This window comes from Centruroides sculpturatus, unplaced genomic scaffold (assembly GCF_000671375.1).
Source record: "Centruroides sculpturatus isolate CEXI.00-Female unplaced genomic scaffold, Cexi_2.0 scaffold2270, whole genome shotgun sequence".
NCBI classification, from domain to species: Eukaryota; Metazoa; Arthropoda; class Arachnida; order Scorpiones; family Buthidae; genus Centruroides; species Centruroides sculpturatus.
Window position 1 is genome coordinate 26,049 of NW_019386450.1, and position 21,533 is coordinate 47,581.

General features: G+C 31.1%; 1 protein-coding gene across 2 annotated transcripts; it reads left to right on the top strand.

Moving 5' to 3' along the window:
• Positions 1–5,814: 5,814 nt before the first annotated feature.
• Positions 5,815–20,626, top strand: LOC111615006. Of its 2 annotated transcripts, XM_023356382.1 has the most exons (4): positions 5,815–6,219; positions 7,085–7,128; positions 13,966–14,057; positions 20,296–20,626. In XM_023356382.1, the coding sequence occupies exons 1-4, from the start codon at positions 6,165–6,167 to the stop codon at positions 20,441–20,443; spliced, it is 339 nt and encodes a 112-aa protein (XP_023212150.1). In that variant the 5' UTR covers positions 5,815–6,164; the 3' UTR covers positions 20,444–20,626. The 2 variants fall into 2 exon arrangements, 1 of the variants encoding a protein (XP_023212150.1); XR_002755019.1 differs by lacking the exons at positions 5,815–6,219; positions 7,085–7,128 and adding an exon at positions 13,727–13,819.
• The last annotated feature ends 907 nt before the right edge of the window (positions 20,627–21,533 follow it).

Below are 21,533 nucleotides of genomic sequence, written 5' to 3' on the forward strand. Positions count from 1 at the left end.
GCAGACTGAGTACGAAAGTTGAAATCCGTATCCGTATCCGCGGATTTAAACACTAATGATCCGTATCTGTATCCGTATCTGCTAATATACATTTTTAACGATCCGACACGTAACTAGTATCAATAACTAGTATGTATCAATATGTGGTGACGTTAAACAATCGGCAACTTGCTGGCGGCTTCCCTCCGGGAGGAATCCGTCGGGAGCACAAACAGTTGCGACTGTTGCCATTACGGTATACATAGGTAAAATTTTACCATTTAATTAATAGTACTTTGTTTTAAAAGATTACATGTTTTTTTTAAATACTTTGAAATAATTCGCAAAAAATAAATATTTAAAATAAAATAAGTGAAGTTTATTAATCAAATTAAAATTAACATGTCGCACAATTTAAAATTTAGTACTAAACGCAATATGCACTCTACACGATACAATCAGCAACTCAGAGTGCCAATTGGCTAGAGCAGTGTTTTTCAACCTTCTTGAATACGCGACCGCTTTACAAGTAAAAAAAATTCTGGCGACCACCCACGGCCATATTAAATCTATGTTAGTCATTTTAAAAACTATGTATTTAATTATCTTTTCGTTGTGATTAAATATCCATCAAACAACCAATTGTAGTGTAAAATAAACAAGCACAGCTTTCTCACTGATATTGTAGTTTTTTTTATTGTAGTGTAGGACTTACAGACACTTGTCTTTTTCTTTCACCCGCGACCCCCCTGTACAGCTTTGCGACCCCCTGGGGGTCGCGACCCACAAGTTGAAAAACACTGGGCTAGAGTATGTCGAATGATCACTTTTAACGTATTATTATTCTTTTGCCCGATTAGGTTATAGCAGTATTCATAATGACCGGTAAATTTCATAAATTAATCAATATTTATCACACTGTGCTCCCTTTTTGGTCATTATTCATAATGCCTGATTAATCACTTTGTCCATAACATATATATTCTTAGATCCGAATATAGAAATATCTGTTTCTCTTAGATTGATATTTAATCAAGTAAATTGAAATATTTATTAATTTCCTTTTTGTTAATGTAATGCACTAAATTTTATTTAGCGTGAGGTTTGTATATAAAATTTATAAAATACAAACATTTATTCGATTTAGGCCAGTGGTTCTCAACTGGGGGTACATGTACCCCTAGGGGTATGAGCGTAAATCAAAGGGGTACATCTAACTTTCATTATAAAATGGCGTATGTTAATCAATTCGCTGTAAATTATTAACACAAGAAACGACAAAAACTTGCTTTAAAATATTCAAGTGTGAACACCGATTTTTTTTTTAACAGTCTAAACAACTTGTTTATCCACTTGATTTGCCTGCCTATTTGTGTCATTAGTGCCGAGTGAACCTGTAGTCTAGTAAAATTTTAACCGAGTATTAATTGTAGAAAAAAATTTTTTTCTTTATTCTATAATTATTGCTCGACAAGATTGGGGATTTTCATGTTTTTACTAAACAACTGGTATTAGGAATAATGAGGCCTGGATCGTACCCCCATCATGCAATGCATGTCACTGCATGTGCGCATTACTTGATATTTAGCAAATTTAGACATTACATTTGTTACAAAAATTGAAAGATTTATGTGTTATTCTGCACATTATAAATTTGCAGCCATTACTTTCAAGGTCAGTACACAATTATAATCTCTATTTAACAACGCAGGAACCAAATTTTCAAAAAAAATTGCAGAAGATTTATCGCAACAAATATCCCATTAAATTTTGTTTGAAATTATTGTAGAATAATTTAAATTTTTTTTATTGTTAATTATTATTATTTATTTTTATAAAATGTAATTTATGCATGTATTGAAATGACTTCTGTGATTTTATATAATATACTTGTCAAATAATAATAAATAAATATATGTATCTGATTAAATTGATTATTATTTACGTAGAATAACTAATTCACTTTTAGTTACAGTTAGTTAGATAGAGTTTTTTTTTTCATGCTCAGGTATAAGTGCTGTATACATCTAACGCAATAATTATAAAATTTACATACAAAAATATGTGATACTTGAGAAACAACTAATGGGCTAATGGGGTACATCAACAAAAAAGGTTGAGAACCACTGATTTAGGCTTTGTATAGAAATTATATTAAAATTAAAACCTTATAAAAGACTTGTACAAAAATGAATGTACTTTACTCGAAACGTTTCTAATATACTTCAAAATACTTCAAATCAATTATATGTTTTAAAGTATTTAACACGAGTATTACCATATAATTAAAATTATAAGATATATTTCTTAATACAGACATATGGTGAATCCTCGTTAATTTGAACTCGGATAGTTGAAAATTCTATTAGTATTAAAAGTAGAAATTAATAATTTTGAAACTTTTTAAAAGCATAAATGATAGAGAAATTTTATATTGCATTAACAGAAAATTTCATTTCCAGTTATTACAAATAAACTTTCGGTTGTTTTCAAATATTATCATTTACAAAAATATTTAGAAACAATAGTTTTGTAACTTTCCTGTCTGTTAATTTGAAAAATAACTTTTGTATTATTAAGAAAAATAAAATTGTATTTTAGGCCATATTCAGAGTATTTCAGTTAAGAAATACTCTGAATTTCGTAACTGTACTTTTGTCCAAGCCGAAAGTTTAAATATTTACACGTGAAGGAATTCAGTTAATTCGAAATTCAGAGTGAAAGTGCTGTCCGAACTGTGATACGAGCACTTTAACCCCTCTGTTTCCAGTCCATAAACTGGCTGAATCGTTGTTTGTTCTCTACCCGGTCACCCTACCTCCTATTGTTCTGCTCCCATTTGTGGAATCGCTAATCCTATCGAAAGGCAAAAATGGTCCTCTCAGAAAGTTCTAGCAACGGATAGAAAAAAGAAATAGAGGAATCACCGAGATAAAATAGAATTACAGTAGAGCGTCATTTATCCGAAAGTCAATTATCCGAAACGTCAATTACAGTGTTGCCGTTCGTAGTACATTTGTACTTTTCTGGTACATTTTGCCCTTTCCAGTAAATTGAAAGTACATTTAGATTTTTAGTACATTTTCAGTACATTATAATATTTTAAGTACATTATACTTCACGCCTTAACGAAAGAATGAGAAAAAATTAGTTTAATAAAGTCTCACTAGTGTCACTGCTTGCTAATTTAAATTATCCAATCACAACATACAAATGGTGTGTGTCCGTCGACGTCAGCAACATAGATAGTTGCACGTGTAAACAATCTTGACTCAGTGGTCTTCTTTCACACGTTCAGTTGTCTGCACATTCTCATCAGGACCTTGACAAAATTTTTAATGCCACGTGGTCCAAACAATTCAACTCCGTCAAACAAAAATAATGGACAGGCAAGGAAATCAATGATTTTAAACATTTTTCGTCAATAATATCAAAATATCCGTTAAGTCAGAATCAAATTATTAAAGAAAATAGTTTTGAAATTGTACGAGTATAAATATTATAAATACTTTTATATTATTTTCTACCACTATAATTTAATTCTTAAATTATGAACTTCAATTTTAGTAATCGTAGTAAAAGAAATAAGGGTTAATGTTACGTATGGTTCCAAAATGGCCGCGCTTCCGACTGTTCCAAGGTCTATATAAGAAGATCAGGACACGCGTGATCTACTTCTTGAGCTGCCATTTTGGGGTTTTTTGAGTTGCATGTTTTAAGCAAACTTGTACGAGCAGTCAGTTTTATATGACATTAATTAAACTAAAATTGCATAAATCCTGTAATTTCCAGTCAAAAATATAATAATAATTTCGGATGATTATGCAACCCCAATTTTATGTAACGTTTTCATCAAATAGTTTAAAAGAAACAAGCATCCTTATCTTTTGCTGTCATGATTGAAATTAATTAAATAGGTACTAAAACTGATGCAATTACGTATATACCACTTCGTAAAGTGATGCAATAACATCAAAAAAATTTTAAAGTATAATAAAGAATAAAATAATATAATATAACAGATTTATAATTATTTTTTTAAAGCACGATTGTTTCCAGTTTGGTTAACCAAACTGTAATTAATGTTCAATGTTATAATTTAGTAATTTGTACGGCCGCTAATGGACAACCTAAATCATGTAATTAGATCCGTAATCGCATTCGAGTAAGCGTTTACAGAGTTCGTTATGTAAATTCTGTCCTGGACATGTCGGACTCTACCTACAATGTGAGCACTCGTTGTATGTAAAACTAGGATTAGGAAGTCGGCAAAATAATAAACGACTCCAGATTTTCGAGTCGGTATTTTTTAAAAAATTTGTTACAAAAAATTTGATAGTTAAAAAATTAAATTATGTATTAAAATATTGTTATTAACAAAAAATTTGTTTTATCAAATCGTGTTGGTTCGGCCGAACAAACGAACGACTATATAGCTACCTTTTTCGAACATGCGTTCGAATATCGAAATGTTCGAGTTGGGAGTAGTTCCAGTATCAATGTACCACGGTATTTTTAGTACTATTCAATTAATATTTTTTACTAAAGAAGTGAAATTTGTCTTGCATTAAAGTAACACAAGAATTAAATAATAGTGAATTAGGAACTGATACAAATTTCGGTTACATCTTTTATCAAAAACTACAGAACGGAAAGACTCGATGAATGCAGACACTTTGTATCTTCTAAGAATTAAAAATTAAATACAATATTTTATTGACTTGTAAGATGTTGGCAACTAAACCTAATGCCAAACAGATGGTATTTAATAAGTTGTAACAGACTTAAAACCTTCCCAGAAAACTAAAAAATGTCGCCATTGACACTTGGAAGTTTCATTTCTACAACACGACATTTAGAGTTGTCAAATTATATACACAATTAAGTATGAAAACTTATACGAACTCGAACATGAAGAAACAATTTCTGCGTTTTGAATAATTGCCAACTGACACGCAAACACCCTGCTATATAAACTAAATATTAATAATATTATTCGTGCCTGTGTATTATGAACAAGGAAAACAAATAAATACAACCGAATCGTGTAATTTATTTCTTTGATACCATCAAATAAATAAATTGAAATTCGTAAATAGTAAATTGACGGTGACTTGTACGATTCAATTAGGTTATAAACTTTATAATCTTGATCTTATCCTTTAAAATCATATCTTGAACACCTGCTAGTATACATAAAACAATCATTATTTATAGCGACATCGCCACAATGCCGGATTGCAATTTTTATAAATACTTTTAATAACTTTTTAGTTTATAATATATGCTCTCCGCTGCCTCAAATTAGTAGCGTTTTGCCCCTGTACATTATACTTTTCTGTTAGCAATAGAGTCGTGCCGGTCATCTGTCTTATATATTATTTAAATGTGTGAAGCTGTTGTAACACAGAGTCACTGAGAATAATGTAAGGGCATACAAAGTAACACGCGATATAACTAGTTCAAGAAGCAATCAATTAACCGTTAGTTCAGTTACAGGAATGGTTCTTAAACTTTTCCATTAGAGACACCAGATGAAATTTTATAATGACCTTTCGCATCCTTATGAAAAACCAGTCACATATTCTTATTAGAAAAAGTGCTATTGTATTGGATGTTTGTTAGAGATTAAGGAAAAAAATTCAGTTTGTGCCAATTTAATAATATATAAAACAATAAATTCGCATTTTAGGTTAGAGGAAATTTCACAGAATTATGACTACAAATTTAATATTTATACATTTATTTTTTAAAATGACTTCAGTTTTCAATGACAAAAGTGAAGAAATAGTTTTAAAATTTTAACAAAGAAATTATTTTAAATTCCAAGTAAACATTTTCGGCACACGCTCTCAAGTAAAAAGCTACTAGGTTAAAGTTTAACTAAACAACGTTCTGTTTACCTATTATGAAATATAATTTTTGATATTTATTACTTATCGATATTCGCTTATTTATTTGTATTATATTATACACATAAATTAACTTTGAGGGAGAGTTACCAACTAGCCCAACATCAAATTTCCATTGAATTTTATTAGGCATTTATCATAAGAATTATGCATAAACATCAAACAAATAAATTATTGAATATGCAAATAGAAGTAAATTTAAAATATTAGAATATACAGAGTAAACCAAATATTAAATACAACAATAATAATAACAGCGGAGAAACATACAAGATGAAACTGGTCAAATTTCTACTGTTATGTTCTTTTCCTATTGTCTGGACCGAAAGTAAGTAAATTGCTGTAAAAATTTTTAAAAAATAATTTATTGATAATAGTTTTATTTAAACTGCTTTTTATTATTAAAAGTGTCAGGTAAATTATAAGTTGCAAATTTGTTGTCATTTAATTTAAGCTGTATATATGTCATTCAATATATAATATAATTTCGAAAAACAGTAACAATTACTCCTTTAGATAATATTATTTAATATATTTAGTGCAATCTCCAATATAGTTTATAGATAAATATACATACCTTGTCAAATTTTCTTATTAAAAAATTTAATAATTATATGGAGAGGATATAGACGTTAATCGATGGGGTCCTTGAGCACTAAAAAGCCTGGAAAAAAATTTATATTTGAATAAGGAAATAATTGTCATATTTTGTGTAAAGTATACAATATGAAGTTAAACATTTAGAGTAAATTGTAATGTTGAGCAGTTTCATATTTGTTTAATTGTTGTTGTATTTTGGATGATGTCGATTTGACATTCATTTGCTAAGGAAAAGATCTGTATAAAAGATATTTACTGTTTGGTGTTTTTCTTCGGTTATTTTAATCAGAAAACTGACTTCCGGTATTTAAAGAATTGTGAAAGAAAACAAATAACTTTATTAAAGACACTAATAGTAATTTTTCCTCTGTTTTATGAACTAATATGATTACATTATTCACCTTAAATATAAGATATAAGGTAAAGTTTTTCACGTATAACTTCTGAATTCTTCGTTTAATTTCGAACCTGTTTAAATCTTTGGATTCAGAATAAAAATCATTAAAATGTTCTGTCAAAAAATCGATTAATTATTTAAAATTTTTATTTTGACATTGCATGAAAAATAACATCGTTTTTGTTTTTTATTTTAGAATCTGTAGACACAAGACCTGTTTGGAAGATTGCAGCATCATACGTAAGTAATTTGTCGTGACGAATAATTTTATGCACTTTAAAAAGGATAAAGTTGGAGTTATTTAGATTATTTAAAAATTATGTTTTCTGTACGAGCAGGAAGTATTTTTATATCGTGTTTACTTACTTTCACTGAAAAGCCTATGATTATAAGTAATAAATCAAGAGGCTTGGGTATTGGGTACTATAGAGATTGACTCTGTTATATTCTGATGACGGTTAAAAGGTCGACGGGGTGGGGAGATAAAGGGATGTCATATGTTGTATCTAAAAGTGAGTAGAAGTTTATGAAGGTTTCTCTCCTTATTAAAATTTGCAATTTTTTAAAACTTATTTCTACTCCCGAAATTAGCGAAACTTCTTTTGCTTTTTGTAGTAGTATACTACGAGCAATAGATTTTTGGTTGGTTCTGAAATGTTTTAGACAGTAAGACTTATAATGTACTCAAGTAAATTACGCTGCGATTATTCTCGAACGAGAAACACTTGTTTAAGCAATTTCTACGTGAACGTCGAACAGCCGATGACAAAGATTAAGTCTGTATCGCCAGACTTCTCTAAAACTCTTATTCGTAATGGCGGCCGCTCTAGACAATCCACACTTCTACTAGATGGTTTTACTATTAAACATAAAAAAACCCACTATTTTTTACGTAGAGTGCGTACAGTACATTTAGTTTAATTTAGAATTTAGAACGTTAGAGTTAAAAATAGTCGTTATTCTCTATTGGAAAGAGCACCCTTAAAGCACAGACCTATTTGAAATGACAAAGTTCTTTTCTCCGTAAAAATGAATGTTTTAGAAACAGATAACTTTTAAACGGCATCCGCATGGCTTTAGGATACGTATGTAATTCCAGAGAAAAGGATGTATTTTAACATATACAAAATTTTCACGACATAAAAACTGACGCATTTAAGAATACAGCAGTGAGAAACCGGACTTGACAGGAAAATTTTAATTAAAAATTTTGTTCGAAAAAAATCGCTACGCATATGATTATATCCTTTCTCACAAACTTGCTATCTTGTTTGGGGGTGACACATCGAATCAAATGCAAACATAGCCATTGGATGTGAAAGACGATTTTACCAAAAAAAGACAAGAGTTAGGAGAAGGAGGACCCCAAATAAAAGAGAAGGTCCGATGACGCGACAAGGAGTTCTCCGGGAATGAGAATTCGTCTGTCCTCAAACGTTGGTCGTGTGTGTACACTCGGATACACTTCCACGCTGATGCTTTTCCAATAGCCAGTGATTAGAAGTTTAATCGCCGATAGCCGATGACCCTAAGTACTCACCAATGACCTGTCTCCACCGAAAAAAACCCAAATCAAGAAAGCGATCTTCAGGTAAATACTGCGCGCGAACATTTGTAAACTCTCTATCGCTTAAGCGTATGTATAACTAATTTATATCTATACTAATACTATAAAGATATAATGTTTGTATGTATGTATCTATGTTAGTTTGTATGCAGCAGGTAATCTCCGAAACTACACATCCGATTTAAAAAATTTTTTTACCAATATTTAGAATGGAACTTCAGGGTGGACATAGGGTGTATATTATTCCGTTTAACATGGGGGATAGACAGTTCTTTACCGTAAGCCTTACGTGGAAGGCTTACCGTTAAGAACTCTGCTTCCATTTATACTATTTTAGATGTGATTTTTTGCGTTTTTGATTGCGTTTTAAAAAAATACGTCAACAGAATGTACAGTAAGAAATAATTTTTTAAAATTTTTCTCTCGTGGGAGAGGGACAGGATTAAGACTTACTGTAAAAACTTATCTTCTATTATACAATTTTAGATGCAGGTTTTTGCGTTTTTGATTGCGTTTTAATAGAGTACGTCAACAGAATGTACACTAAGAAATAATTTTTTAAAATTTTTCTCTCGTGGCAGAGGGACAGGATTAAGACTTACTGTAAAAAACTTATCTTCTATTATACAATTTTAGATGCAGGTTTTTGCGTTTTTGATTGCGTTTTAATAGAGTACGTCAACAGAATGTACACTAAGAAATAATTTTTTAAAATTTTTCTCTCGTGGCAGAGGGACAGGATTAAGACTTACTGTAAAAAACTTATCTTCTATTATACAATTTTAGATGCAGGTTTTTGCGTTTTTGATTGCGTTTTAATAGAGTACGTCAACAGAATGTACACTAAGAAATAATTTTTTAAAATTTTTCTCTCGTGGCAGAGGGACAGGATTAAGACTTACTGTAAAAAACTTATCTTCTATTATACAATTTTAGATGCAGGTTTTTGCGTTTTTGATTGCGTTTTAATAGAGTACGTCAACAGAATGTACACTAAGAAATAATTTTTTAAAATTTTTCTCTCGTGGCAGAGGGACAGGATTAAGACTTACTGTAAAAAACTTATCTTCTATTATACAATTTTAGATGCAGGTTTTTGCGTTTTTGATTGCGTTTTAATAGAGTACGTCAACAGAATGTACACTAAGAAATAATTTTTTAAAATTTTTCTCTCGTGGCAGAGGGACAGGATTAAGACTTACTGTAAAAAACTTATCTTCTATTATACAATTTTAGATGCAGGTTTTTGCGTTTTTGATTGCGTTTTAATAGAGTACGTCAACAGAATGTACACTAAGAAATAATTTTTTAAAATTTTTCTCTCGTGGCAGAGGGACAGGATTAAGACTTACTGTAAAAAACTTATCTTCTATTATACAATTTTAGATGCAGGTTTTTGCGTTTTTGATTGCGTTTTAATAGAGTACGTCAACAGAATGTACACTAAGAAATAATTTTTTAAAATTTTTCTCTCGTGGCAGAGGGACAGGATTAAGACTTACTGTAAAAAACTTATCTTCTATTATACAATTTTAGATGCAGGTTTTTGCGTTTTTGATTGCGTTTTAATAGAGTACGTCAACAGAATGTACACTAAGAAATAATTTTTTAAAATTTTTCTCTCGTGGCAGAGGGACAGGATTAAGACTTACTGTAAAAAACTTATCTTCTATTATACAATTTTAGATGCAGGTTTTTGCGTTTTTGATTGCGTTTTAATAGAGTACGTCAACAGAATGTACACTAAGAAATAATTTTTTAAAATTTTTCTCTCGTGGCAGAGGGACAGGATTAAGACTTACTGTAAAAAACTTATCTTCTATTATACAATTTTAGATGCAGGTTTTTGCGTTTTTGATTGCGTTTTAATAGAGTACGTCAACAGAATGTACACTAAGAAATAATTTTTTAAAATTTTTCTCTCGTGGCAGAGGGACAGGATTAAGACTTACTGTAAAAAACTTATCTTCTATTATACAATTTTAGATGCAGGTTTTTGCGTTTTTGATTGCGTTTTAATAGAGTACGTCAACAGAATGTACACTAAGAAATAATTTTTTAAAATTTTTCTCTCGTGGCAGAGGGACAGGATTAAGACTTACTGTAAAAAACTTATCTTCTATTATACAATTTTAGATGCAGGTTTTTGCGTTTTTGATTGCGTTTTAATAGAGTACGTCAACAGAATGTACACTAAGAAATAATTTTTTAAAATTTTTCTCTCGTGGCAGAGGGACAGGATTAAGACTTACTGTAAAAAACTTATCTTCTATTATACAATTTTAGATGCAGGTTTTTGCGTTTTTGATTGCGTTTTAATAGAGTACGTCAACAGAATGTACACTAAGAAATAATTTTTTAAAATTTTTCTCTCGTGGCAGAGGGACAGGATTAAGACTTACTGTAAAAAACTTATCTTCTATTATACAATTTTAGATGCAGGTTTTTGCGTTTTTGATTGCGTTTTAATAGAGTACGTCAACAGAATGTACACTAAGAAATAATTTTTTAAAATTTTTCTCTCGTGGCAGAGGGACAGGATTAAGACTTACTGTAAAAAACTTATCTTCTATTATACAATTTTAGATGCAGGTTTTTGCGTTTTTGATTGCGTTTTAATAGAGTACGTCAACAGAATGTACACTAAGAAATAATTTTTTAAAATTTTTCTCTCGTGGCAGAGGGACAGGATTAAGACTTACTGTAAAAAACTTATCTTCTATTATACAATTTTAGATGCAGGTTTTTGCGTTTTTGATTGCGTTTTAATAGAGTACGTCAACAGAATGTACACTAAGAAATAATTTTTTAAAATTTTTCTCTCGTGGCAGAGGGACAGGATTAAGACTTACTGTAAAAAACTTATCTTCTATTATACAATTTTAGATGCAGGTTTTTGCGTTTTTGATTGCGTTTTAATAGAGTACGTCAACAGAATGTACACTAAGAAATAATTTTTTAAAATTTTTCTCTCGTGGCAGAGGGACAGGATTAAGACTTACTGTAAAAAACTTATCTTCTATTATACAATTTTAGATGCAGGTTTTTGCGTTTTTGATTGCGTTTTAATAGAGTACGTCAACAGAATGTACACTAAGAAATAATTTTTTAAAATTTTTCTCTCGTGGCAGAGGGACAGGATTAAGACTTACTGTAAAAAACTTATCTTCTATTATACAATTTTAGNAAGTGTTATATATTTATAATAGATATATTTTGAGCCACAACAAGGCATGGCGGGGTCTGCTAGTAATTAATAAACGGGAATTATCTTATGTAATCGAATTGTAAAGTGCACTTCTTTAGCCCAATTGGTCTTCATCCCCAGTCCAACCACCCACAGACGCAGCTGCTCGAGCGTAAATCAGAACGTAACGGACTCTGTTTCTACTCAGAAGACACAGTGGGGTCAGTCCTGACAAATTTGTCATTGCAGTCTTTGCCGATGCGATGTCGATTCTTCAGTCCCGTGGTTCCAAAGCATAGGGAGACTCTTCGGCATTGTCATACACATATGTACGTTGAGACTATCTGTAAGCAAAGCGATGTAATTAACGAAGGGTTTTTGTGGTATGTGTGGATTAATTGTATTATTTAACTTCTGAGGTCAACAGTTGCATACAAACAACAAAAGATATAAGTACTCAACGATACATTGTTTTAAAGCCTCGCACGACTTCCCTACTTAAAATGATCAAATTATAACTTGTGACAAATTCATAGGTTTCTGAAAATAATTACATAATTAATAAATTTATTAATATAATTTAAATGTACAGTACGTATTCTTATTTTCAGAATCCATACCAAAAATCAGTGAAAAGGGACGAGAAAAATAAATACGCAATTATACCAACAGGTTTTAGACCCAATCGACAGAGGTGTAGTATATATTAATACGTGATAGTAGAAACGTAAAACATTACAAAACTATTAATAAACCAATTTGGTTTTTCATAGAAAATGCACATGTTCTAAATAGGTCTAATCTAAATATATAAAATTACTTGTCCTAACTGAATGACTGAATGATAGACTGAATGACTGACTTATCATCGCTTAGAGCGAACCGCTGAACCTAAAAAGGTTAAATTTGGTACACAGTTAGGGTACGTCATGAAAACGCACACTAAGAAGGGATTTTCCGACATTTTCCCGCAGGAAATGAAAGAGAAGATTAAGGCTTAATCAGAAAAACGGCTTCTATTGTACTCTTTTAAATGCGATATTTTGTTTTTATTTCCGTTTTAGTAGGATATGCCATGGAAATGCACACAAAGAAGAGATTTTTCGAAATTCTCCCACGGGGGGAAAGACAGGTTACGTAACTTTTTATTTTCATCAGAAGTTCCTGTATAGTTAATCGGGGTTTCTCACTCTTAAGACTTTCCAATCTAGTTTCGACTTTTATCTACATAACTGCAATCTCGCGATTAAGCAGACAGCCGGACTGACAACAATAAGAATTTATAGGTCAACAATTTTTTCGAATTGCAGCCCAATTATTATCTAAACAAAGCAAATTTTTGTAAGTAAATCTAACATAATATAACATATGAGAAAGTTCGTTAAGTAAAATAATTGACAACTTATTTATAAATACTTTATGCTTTTTTCTTACATAGATAGGCCTACGTTTGTGCAATTAAAATTAAGTATGAACGAGAAGTTTCATTTCACACAGAAGTTTTTATGTGTATTGTTGCTTAAAAGTATACCATTTAATTCGAAATAAATAAACAAAAATTTTGTATAAACCTAAATATATAAAAATACTTGCCCTGACTGACTGACTGAGCTACTGATTCATCATCGCTCAGAACAAACCGCTGAACTAAAGAGGTAGAATTTGGAACACATTTAGGGTACGTCATGCAAATTCACACAAAGAAGGATTTTTCGAAATCCCCTTGTGGAGGAGAGAGAGAGCATTAAGGCAATACCGGAAAAATGGCTTCTACTCTTTTATTCTAGATGCGATTTTTCGTTTTCAATTACGTTTAGTCTTCATTGAGTACTTAGGTGTATTAAATTGTGAACATTTCAGATATTATTATAAATATTTTCATATATTTCGATTTTTTATCCAAATGTTCGAACCGTTTTAAATTCAAATTTCTTATTGCGTATCGGTTCGATTATAGAACGATTTGTAAACGTTCCGGAAAATTGATCAAATTGAAAATAGTTCGTTTGATTCTCGGAAATTCTCAAATTCTGAATATTCTCAGCTGCAGGTGTTATATAACAATTACTATAGTTGTTGAAACACTGAATATAAATGGGGTTCGCTCGGAAAATCCTCGCGGGCAAATCCGCGGGTAACAGCTAGTTGATGTATAGACTATAGAAAAAAGTGATTACGTAAGTAAAGATTTCGCTTTAAAATATTTTGATAAATGGTTTTGTTTTCACGTACTTATTACTATTATTTATTAATTCCCGTAAATTTATAATAATGTATAAATAATATTATTTTATATGCCTGAATCGTTATTTTTTCTTTGCAGTTTGCATTCGCAATGAATATGAGTTGTGAAGAGGAATACTTCTATAATTTCAAACAAAAGTCGGAAATTTTTTATAAGGTTCTGAAATTTAGGTAAAATTTTTTATAAAAAAAACCTTAGGCCTCATCTCTTATTAAATTTATCAATAATAATTAAATAGCGAGGTTGAGGTCGAAATTTTAAACGCGAAAACGTGTATATCGGACGTTCAGCGCCGCTTTTCTGTAAACCTAAAAGTTTGACAATAGTGTTTGGATAGTCAGTAGAATCATGTTCGACATTCCTAAAACAATTGTCAGACTTCTAGGCTTACAGGAAGACAGCGCTGAACGTCCGACGTACACGTTTTCGCGATGTAAACGTCGGCCGCAGCCTCTCTAATAATACCAGTAGATTATTAAAAAAATAAATGACAGAATTTACAAAAAACAGATTTAATATAAAAAATAAAAACGATGATAATATATGTACGTCATTCCCTTATATTAAAAGTATGTGCGAAAAATATAGAAATATTCGGTGTAATGTTCGTTTAAAACTTCGGCCTCAACCTCGCTAATATAATACGAGATAACTCCTAATGCCTTTCTCTAGAAACAAATTATTTAGTAATTAAATCTAAAATTGCGAAGCGTTTTTTTCATTGTACAATTCTTCGTTATATTAATCACGAAACACAGTTTTATTTTTTATTTTTGTTATTACAGTAAAATATCGATTTAACACACCTCTATTTGGCAAACAATGGATTTAACGGACAGAATGTCCGTATGTAATACCTGAAAATTAAATTAATTAACACCCCATTTAACTTTAAATGGGGTTTTAATTACTTTAATTTTCAGGTATGACATACGAACTGTAATTAAATTAACGGGCTATACGAACTGTAATTAAATTAACGAGTTGTTTTTATTTTCTCACATCTAAGAGTCACCACTGTTAGCTTTACGTCAGAACACCAGTGTTTGTATATACCGTGATCCGAAGACACATAAATAAAAAAATTTTCGTGTTTTTGTAAAATTTAAATTTTTGTAAGGACATTATGCATTCGAATGGTTTAATACAATTAATGCGTATCACTCAAACGATATTTTTTTAATTAAAAAAACAAATTTTTAAAATAACTTTTTAAAAAGTTAAAACACTTCAAAGGTTAAAACAGAATATAGCCGTTGTTTTTTAAAGTATAACTGTATTTTATCAGAGATAAAACTACTAACGTTTACGTTTGAATGCATTTCGGGTGCAAATTTTGTTTTACTCGCACCCCTCTTCAGGTAATACATAACTAAATTAGAGAAAATATACAGACGTTACAAAAATATTGCAAGAATTACAACATTGAAATGATTTACATCAGGGGTGTCCAACCTTTTTGTTCCTCTGGGCCACATTGGAAGAAGCCAGGAAGTTTATACAGTGGTGCCTCGTATTACGTACTTAATCCGTTCTAGGTGCACGTCCGTTAAGTGAAAAGTCCATTATACGAAACGCATTTTCTCATAGAAATACATGTTAAAACATATAATTTGTTCCGCAGCATAAAATAACCATACCGTACCATTAAAAAATGAAAATGTAGCAGTCACCAATTATGCCGGGTATTCAGATGTGAGGAGGAGGTGGAGGAACACCTTCTTCACACATTCATACTGATACAGACTTTTTACACTTTGCAGCAAATCTTTTTTTATTGCTTTTTAATCGAGGTCAGATTCAGGAGAGGCTACCGGAGCTTGCGGGGTCAACTCCTCTTGTTCCGTTCTTTATTTTTTGTCTGCTGGCTTTTTGAAAAACATGTCCAAGGTGATCTGTTTCTCTCTCTTCTTCAACACCTATCAGAAATGACGGGCAAGGGTGTCATTGTAGAGATCATTGATCCTGTTGGCCTCAGCTCTGTTTGGATAATGAGTGTTAGTAAACTCCTGAATCTCTCCCCATTCGACAAGGAAGTTTTTGTCAACTTTAACTCCTGATGATTTCTTGGTTTATTTCAATTGAAATCACCTTCCTGTTTTTTAGGAGCCATGATTTGCACAACACTTGAATAAATGTAAATACCCTGCACTGAGGTGATGTACGTAATAAACAAAGGAGCAAGCCGAATCCCAACGGGAGCTCTGTACTTCATATATACTAATAATATATTCTAATAATGCTAATATATTATAAAAATAGCAGATTGTCATTGGCAACGGCAAAAGAGTAAAAACGTCATTCGCACTTGTTCGCAGAAAGTTTGTTCTTCGAATCACGTAACGGCCTAACAGAAAGTCCATTGTTCGCAGCGTCCATTATTCGAGGCATACGTTATACGAGACACCACTGTATAATATATTTGTAACCCAATCCTTAAATATACTTGTATATTTAAGGATTAACATGTCTAGATTATAGTAATAAGTATTAAAACTTTATCACAAAAAAGAATATTTTAAAAAATTACTTCTATCAGACCCTTTCAATTTTTACTTACAAATAAATAAATTCATTTATTATAAAGAAGAGAAACAAGAATTTATTTGAAAAACACAAATATTTGTTTTATTCGAGTCTCTAATTAATAAAAAACGACGAAACACCAATTTAAAGTGCATTTTTATTCGACAAATATATTTATAAATAATATGTAGCCCATAAAGTAGCCAATGCGCCAAATGATAATTTTTACGCCAAACTAAAAAAGGGCAGCCAAATTTGGCGCAAAGTAGCCAAATTTTGCAATGCTGAAAAGAATACTAAATAACGCTGAAGTTGCAACTAAAATGATTATAGACCCAAATTTGAGAAAAGGAGAGAAAGACCAAAAAATAAAAACTAGTGAGGAAGGTTGGAAAATTAAGGGTCAATATTGGCATAACAGAAGGTCTACTTAACCATTCTCACTACTTTTTTATCTTTTGTCATTTCTCTCCTTTTTTCAAATTTGGGTCTATAATTATTTGAGTCACAAATTCAGCATTATTTAGTATTCCGTCATTCACTCATCTCCAAACATTTGAAAATATTTCCTTTTCACTCAAAAATAAAATATGTATAAAAGTTTACGGCTTTGTGAAACTTCTTTTTTGAGTTTATGCTGTTTAAATAAAAAAATAAAACAATTTGTCGGTTTTGTTTACACGTTTATTGGGCCGCACTGGAACTTGCCTTGGGCCGCGGGTTGGACATCCCTGATTTACACTACTGTATACCGAACTGACCTTGTTCGCTAAAAAATACAGCGCCCAACTTTATCGATATCCTACCCACGAGGCATCGTTTTAATAGCCTTTTGTCCGTTTTCGCGCTATTTTGCTTTTACCACATTCGCCCACACGTCATCTATCTCCATCCCATTATTTAGATTAATGGTGCTATGTGCACTTACGATCGCGAAATATTCCTTGAACGTTCGTAAACACTTATCTTTTCCTTTGTGAATTATTTCTACATTATTACTATTAATTACACATTCGTATTTATTGCAATGAGTTGTCCATGGGGATTGGTTATTTTCATGCTCTTTTACTCTAGTTTTGAGTTGCCTTCCTGTTTCACCTATGTAAGTTGCTGGTTTATTACATGTACCTTTTAGCTCATATACATCTATTTCGTCTAGTTTTTTTTATTTTTAGATTTATTAATATTAATATTATTTTTTAGTTTGGCTGCTAGTACTACACTATATTTTTTGAAAACATTTCTATATTTTTCGTATGTACTTTTAATATAAGGAAATGACGCATGTATATTATTACGATGTCATCCACATATTTAGCTATAAATATTATTTCACTTAAATTTGCTAATTTTTTAATTTATTTCAATAATGGATATTTCTGCAAGTTTTGGGTCAATTATTGTGCCCATGCTAATACTATTTTTTTTGTCTATATATTTTTCATCGATATTAAAGTAATTATTCACAAACTATTTTCTTAACTCTAGTTATGTATGTCTAGATAAGTGTTTCTCAACGGGGGCGATATCGCCCCCATGTGGGCGTTTATCCATGTTGAGGGGGCGATTAGTAACAATTTATATTTTTGGGGGGCAAAAAACAATTTTCTGAAACAATTTATTAAGAATAATTAGATATTTTATTCGTTATATCGCACAATAATTAAACAAATAACATTACACTAGTCACTAGTCTATTCAATGCAGTACGAATTTGGCGTTAGCCTTGGTCCTCGGCATCGGAATTTTGAAGTGAAGGGACCGATACTACGTAACGGTTTTATTGAAGGGGCGATATTACGTTGAAGGGGCGACGATTCGTTAGAGGTTGAGAAACACTGGTCTAGATTAAGTAGATTTTTTTAAAATAAGTTTCCACTTTACCGATGGGTACGTAGATACTATGTTCAAGCTTAATAACCTGTACTGTACGTTGACTTCATCTTTATTTGCATTTTTCTTAATAACTCACCAGTGTTTTTTATTAAATAATTTAAANTAGATTTGGAGACAAGTAAATTCGACTTACGTCGTTTTTCGACTTAAGTCGTTCTCCTGGAACCAATTACCAACGTAAGGCGAGGTATACCTGTATAAATATATTTATTAATCCATTTTGTTGTTTTTCTCTATCTTCTGCTTTAGATGTTCTGTTCTTTATCTTAGACTAGCAGACCTTGCCACGCGTTGTTGTGCCTCAAAATGTATCTATTATAAATTTATAACACTTCCCCCGTAAGGGGGGAGAATTTTTCAGAAAATATCATTTTAGTGTACATTCTCTTGACATACCTTATTAAAATGCAATCAAAAACGCAAAGCCCCGCATTTAAAATAGTATAATAGAAGCAAAGTTCTTCACGGTAAGTCTTAATCTATATTTTGGACCCCGCCCCTCATCACCCGGCAGCCCCATTGTGGGCCTGGCCGAACCCATAATGGACCTGCAAAAAGAGGCCCTCTTAGTGCCCACAGGGCTGAAAGAATTAAAAAAAAGCCTTAATCCTTTCTTTCTTCCCTGTGGGGGGAATATCGAAAAATTTCTTGTTTGTGTACATTTTGTTGACGTACCCAATTAAAACGCAATCAAAAACGCAAAAACTCGCATCTAAAATAGTATAAATAGAAGCAGAGTGCTTTACCATAAGCCTTAATTTTATCCATCTCCCTTCAGTGGAGTTGAATTTGGACGTGTATATTATATATTGATAAAAACACGTGCGTATTCGAATGCAGCGTTGTATCAAAATTTCAAACAAATCGGTAGGAACGAACGAACATTACATTTTTATTTATATAGATAGAAGATGATTCGCTTTAGTTCATTTTCACAGAAAAGCAAACTTAGGGCGTCGTACTTGTAGCGCCATCTGTCAGACATAAAAGCCTTTACCCTAGATGATATCTTTTAATTTATATGAATGTTTAACGGAATAATATACAGCCTATGTCCACCTTGAAGTTCCATTCTAAATGTTGGGTGAAAGAATTTTTGAAATTGGATGAGTAGTTTCAGAGATTACCTGCTGCATACAAACTTACACACAAACATTACCTCTTTATAAAATTAGTATAGATAATGCTGTTAATTTTAATTACACAAATGTATCTATGTAAGAGAAAAGGATAAAGTAAATAAGTTGTCAATTATTTTACTTAAGTTAACGAACTTTCTTATATGTTATGTTAGATTTACTTACAAAAATTTGCTTTGTTTAAATAATAATTGGGCTGCAATTTGAAAAAATTGTTGACCTATAAATTTCCATTGTCGTCAGACTGTCTATCCGCTTAATTGTGGGATTGGAGTTATGTAGATAAAAGTCGAAACTAGATTGGGAAGTCTTAGGACTGGGAAACCCAGATTAACTATACAGGACTTCTGATGAAAACTGAAAGTTACGTTATTTTTATTCAGAATGTTTCTCTGGAAAGGTGCTAGATGAATGACCGGCACGACTTCATTGTTATCAGAAAAGTATGACTTACAGGGGCAATTCACTACTAATTTGAGGTGGAAATCATATATTTTAAATTAAATTAAAAATTGCAGTTTGGGATTGTGACGATGTTACAATAAGTAATTGCTCATTGTCGCTTAAAATCTTCTTACAAGTATTAATATTAAGTGTAGTTTCCGTGTTAAGGTATTACAACTAAACTTTCAGTCCACAGGTGTTAGATAATTTTAAAATTATATTCCAAAATATAAAATTTATAGAGAAAAACTTTCACTGTAATTTAATTTTGTGGATTTTATTCGATTAATTTAATTGGTGTTTTTACTGAAATTTAATTATTGATTACAAATTGTTTAATTCTATGTTTTCGTTAATAATTCGTAAAAAAACAGATTTTATACTGGAATTATTTTTTTACCAGATGTGAAATGCCAACATTTCCAGTTCCTCTTGCATTTTTAAAATCACGTATTAAAGGAGGTAAACAATTTCAGATTTTCCAAGTGAAGGCAAAGGTATTTTCTTTATTTTTTCATTTAACAGATATGTTTTTAGTTTCTTTTACATAAACTTTATCAGACGGCATTCAAACAACAGGAGAATAAAAACTATTTTAAATCCTTTCTTTCTCTCTGTCTACACGAAACCTCTTACATACGACTGTAATGGGAAGCCCCAATCCCGAGATATCTCGGGAAAGTTACATAGCGTTACATAAAACGCGGTCCTTAGTTTTAATTTTTGGAATGTTTTTTAGGTCCCCAAATTTTTTCAAAATTTTTTGCCCGCGCGAAAAAATTTTATCGCGATTTTAATGAGCCTTTGATAAGGCTCGATTAAGGCTTAATTGTTTTTTAATGGGCGTTTTTTATCAATTTTTTTATGGTTCCTAAGTTGTAATGCACGGATTTTCCTTTGGTAAAGTTATTTAAAGCAGCTTTCTGATGTCAAAAACGACTTCCAATAGTTTTTAAATATTTTAAATTAATATAATTAACTTTATATAAATTTAATTAATTAGAGTGAGTCGAAAATCGCAATAATACTTTTAATTTTTTAAAAATATTTAAAAATATACAGCAAAATTGTAGTCACCCTACTTTAAACCCTTGTCCTCCCCAGACGTCTATGAGAATGTCCTGGGAAATCCCACTCCAGCTGTGTTCAAGGTCATCCAGCTGGGTAAACAATGACTCATAGGTGTAAAATTTCGCAGATAGGCGAGACAAAGGAAAACAAAATTTGAAGCTTTTTCTTCAAAATTAACGCATTTTTTGTTTTTTTTTCAGTTTTAAGTATTTTTTACGTTTAATTAAAATAATATCAAAAATTGCTCGAGGCTTAAGGAGTTAAGAACATAGTTTTCAGGATGAGCCACGATATATTTTGCTCAAACCATATATAAAAACTATTTGAGTTTCAATTTACGTCAGATTTTCGTGAAGTAACCTTTACGCCTTGAACTGTCACATGTTTAGCAAAGTTTGTTTACGTCTGTCATCGTTATTAAGTCTAGTATGACCTTTAAATGAAGTTTATACACATTATAAACAAGTAAGTGTATATTGTAATATAGCATAGGCTATAAAATTTACGTTTGATTTGAATTTCACTGACGTTGTGGTAACGATTCATTTTCATTTGAAAATCATAAATATA

Excerpts from the sequence above, each read along its gene's own strand:
- LOC111615006 (XM_023356382.1), top strand. The coding sequence starts at position 6,165 with ATGAAACTGGTCAAATTTCTACTGTTATGTTCTTTTCCTATTGTCTGG. Across the intron at positions 7,129-13,965 it reads GGAAGATTGCAGCATCATAC|TTTGCATTCGCAATGAATAT; the intron begins GTAAGTAATTTG and ends TTTTCTTTGCAG. Across the intron at positions 14,058-20,295 it reads TATAAGGTTCTGAAATTTAG|ATGTGAAATGCCAACATTTC; the intron begins GTAAAATTTTTT and ends TTTTTTTACCAG.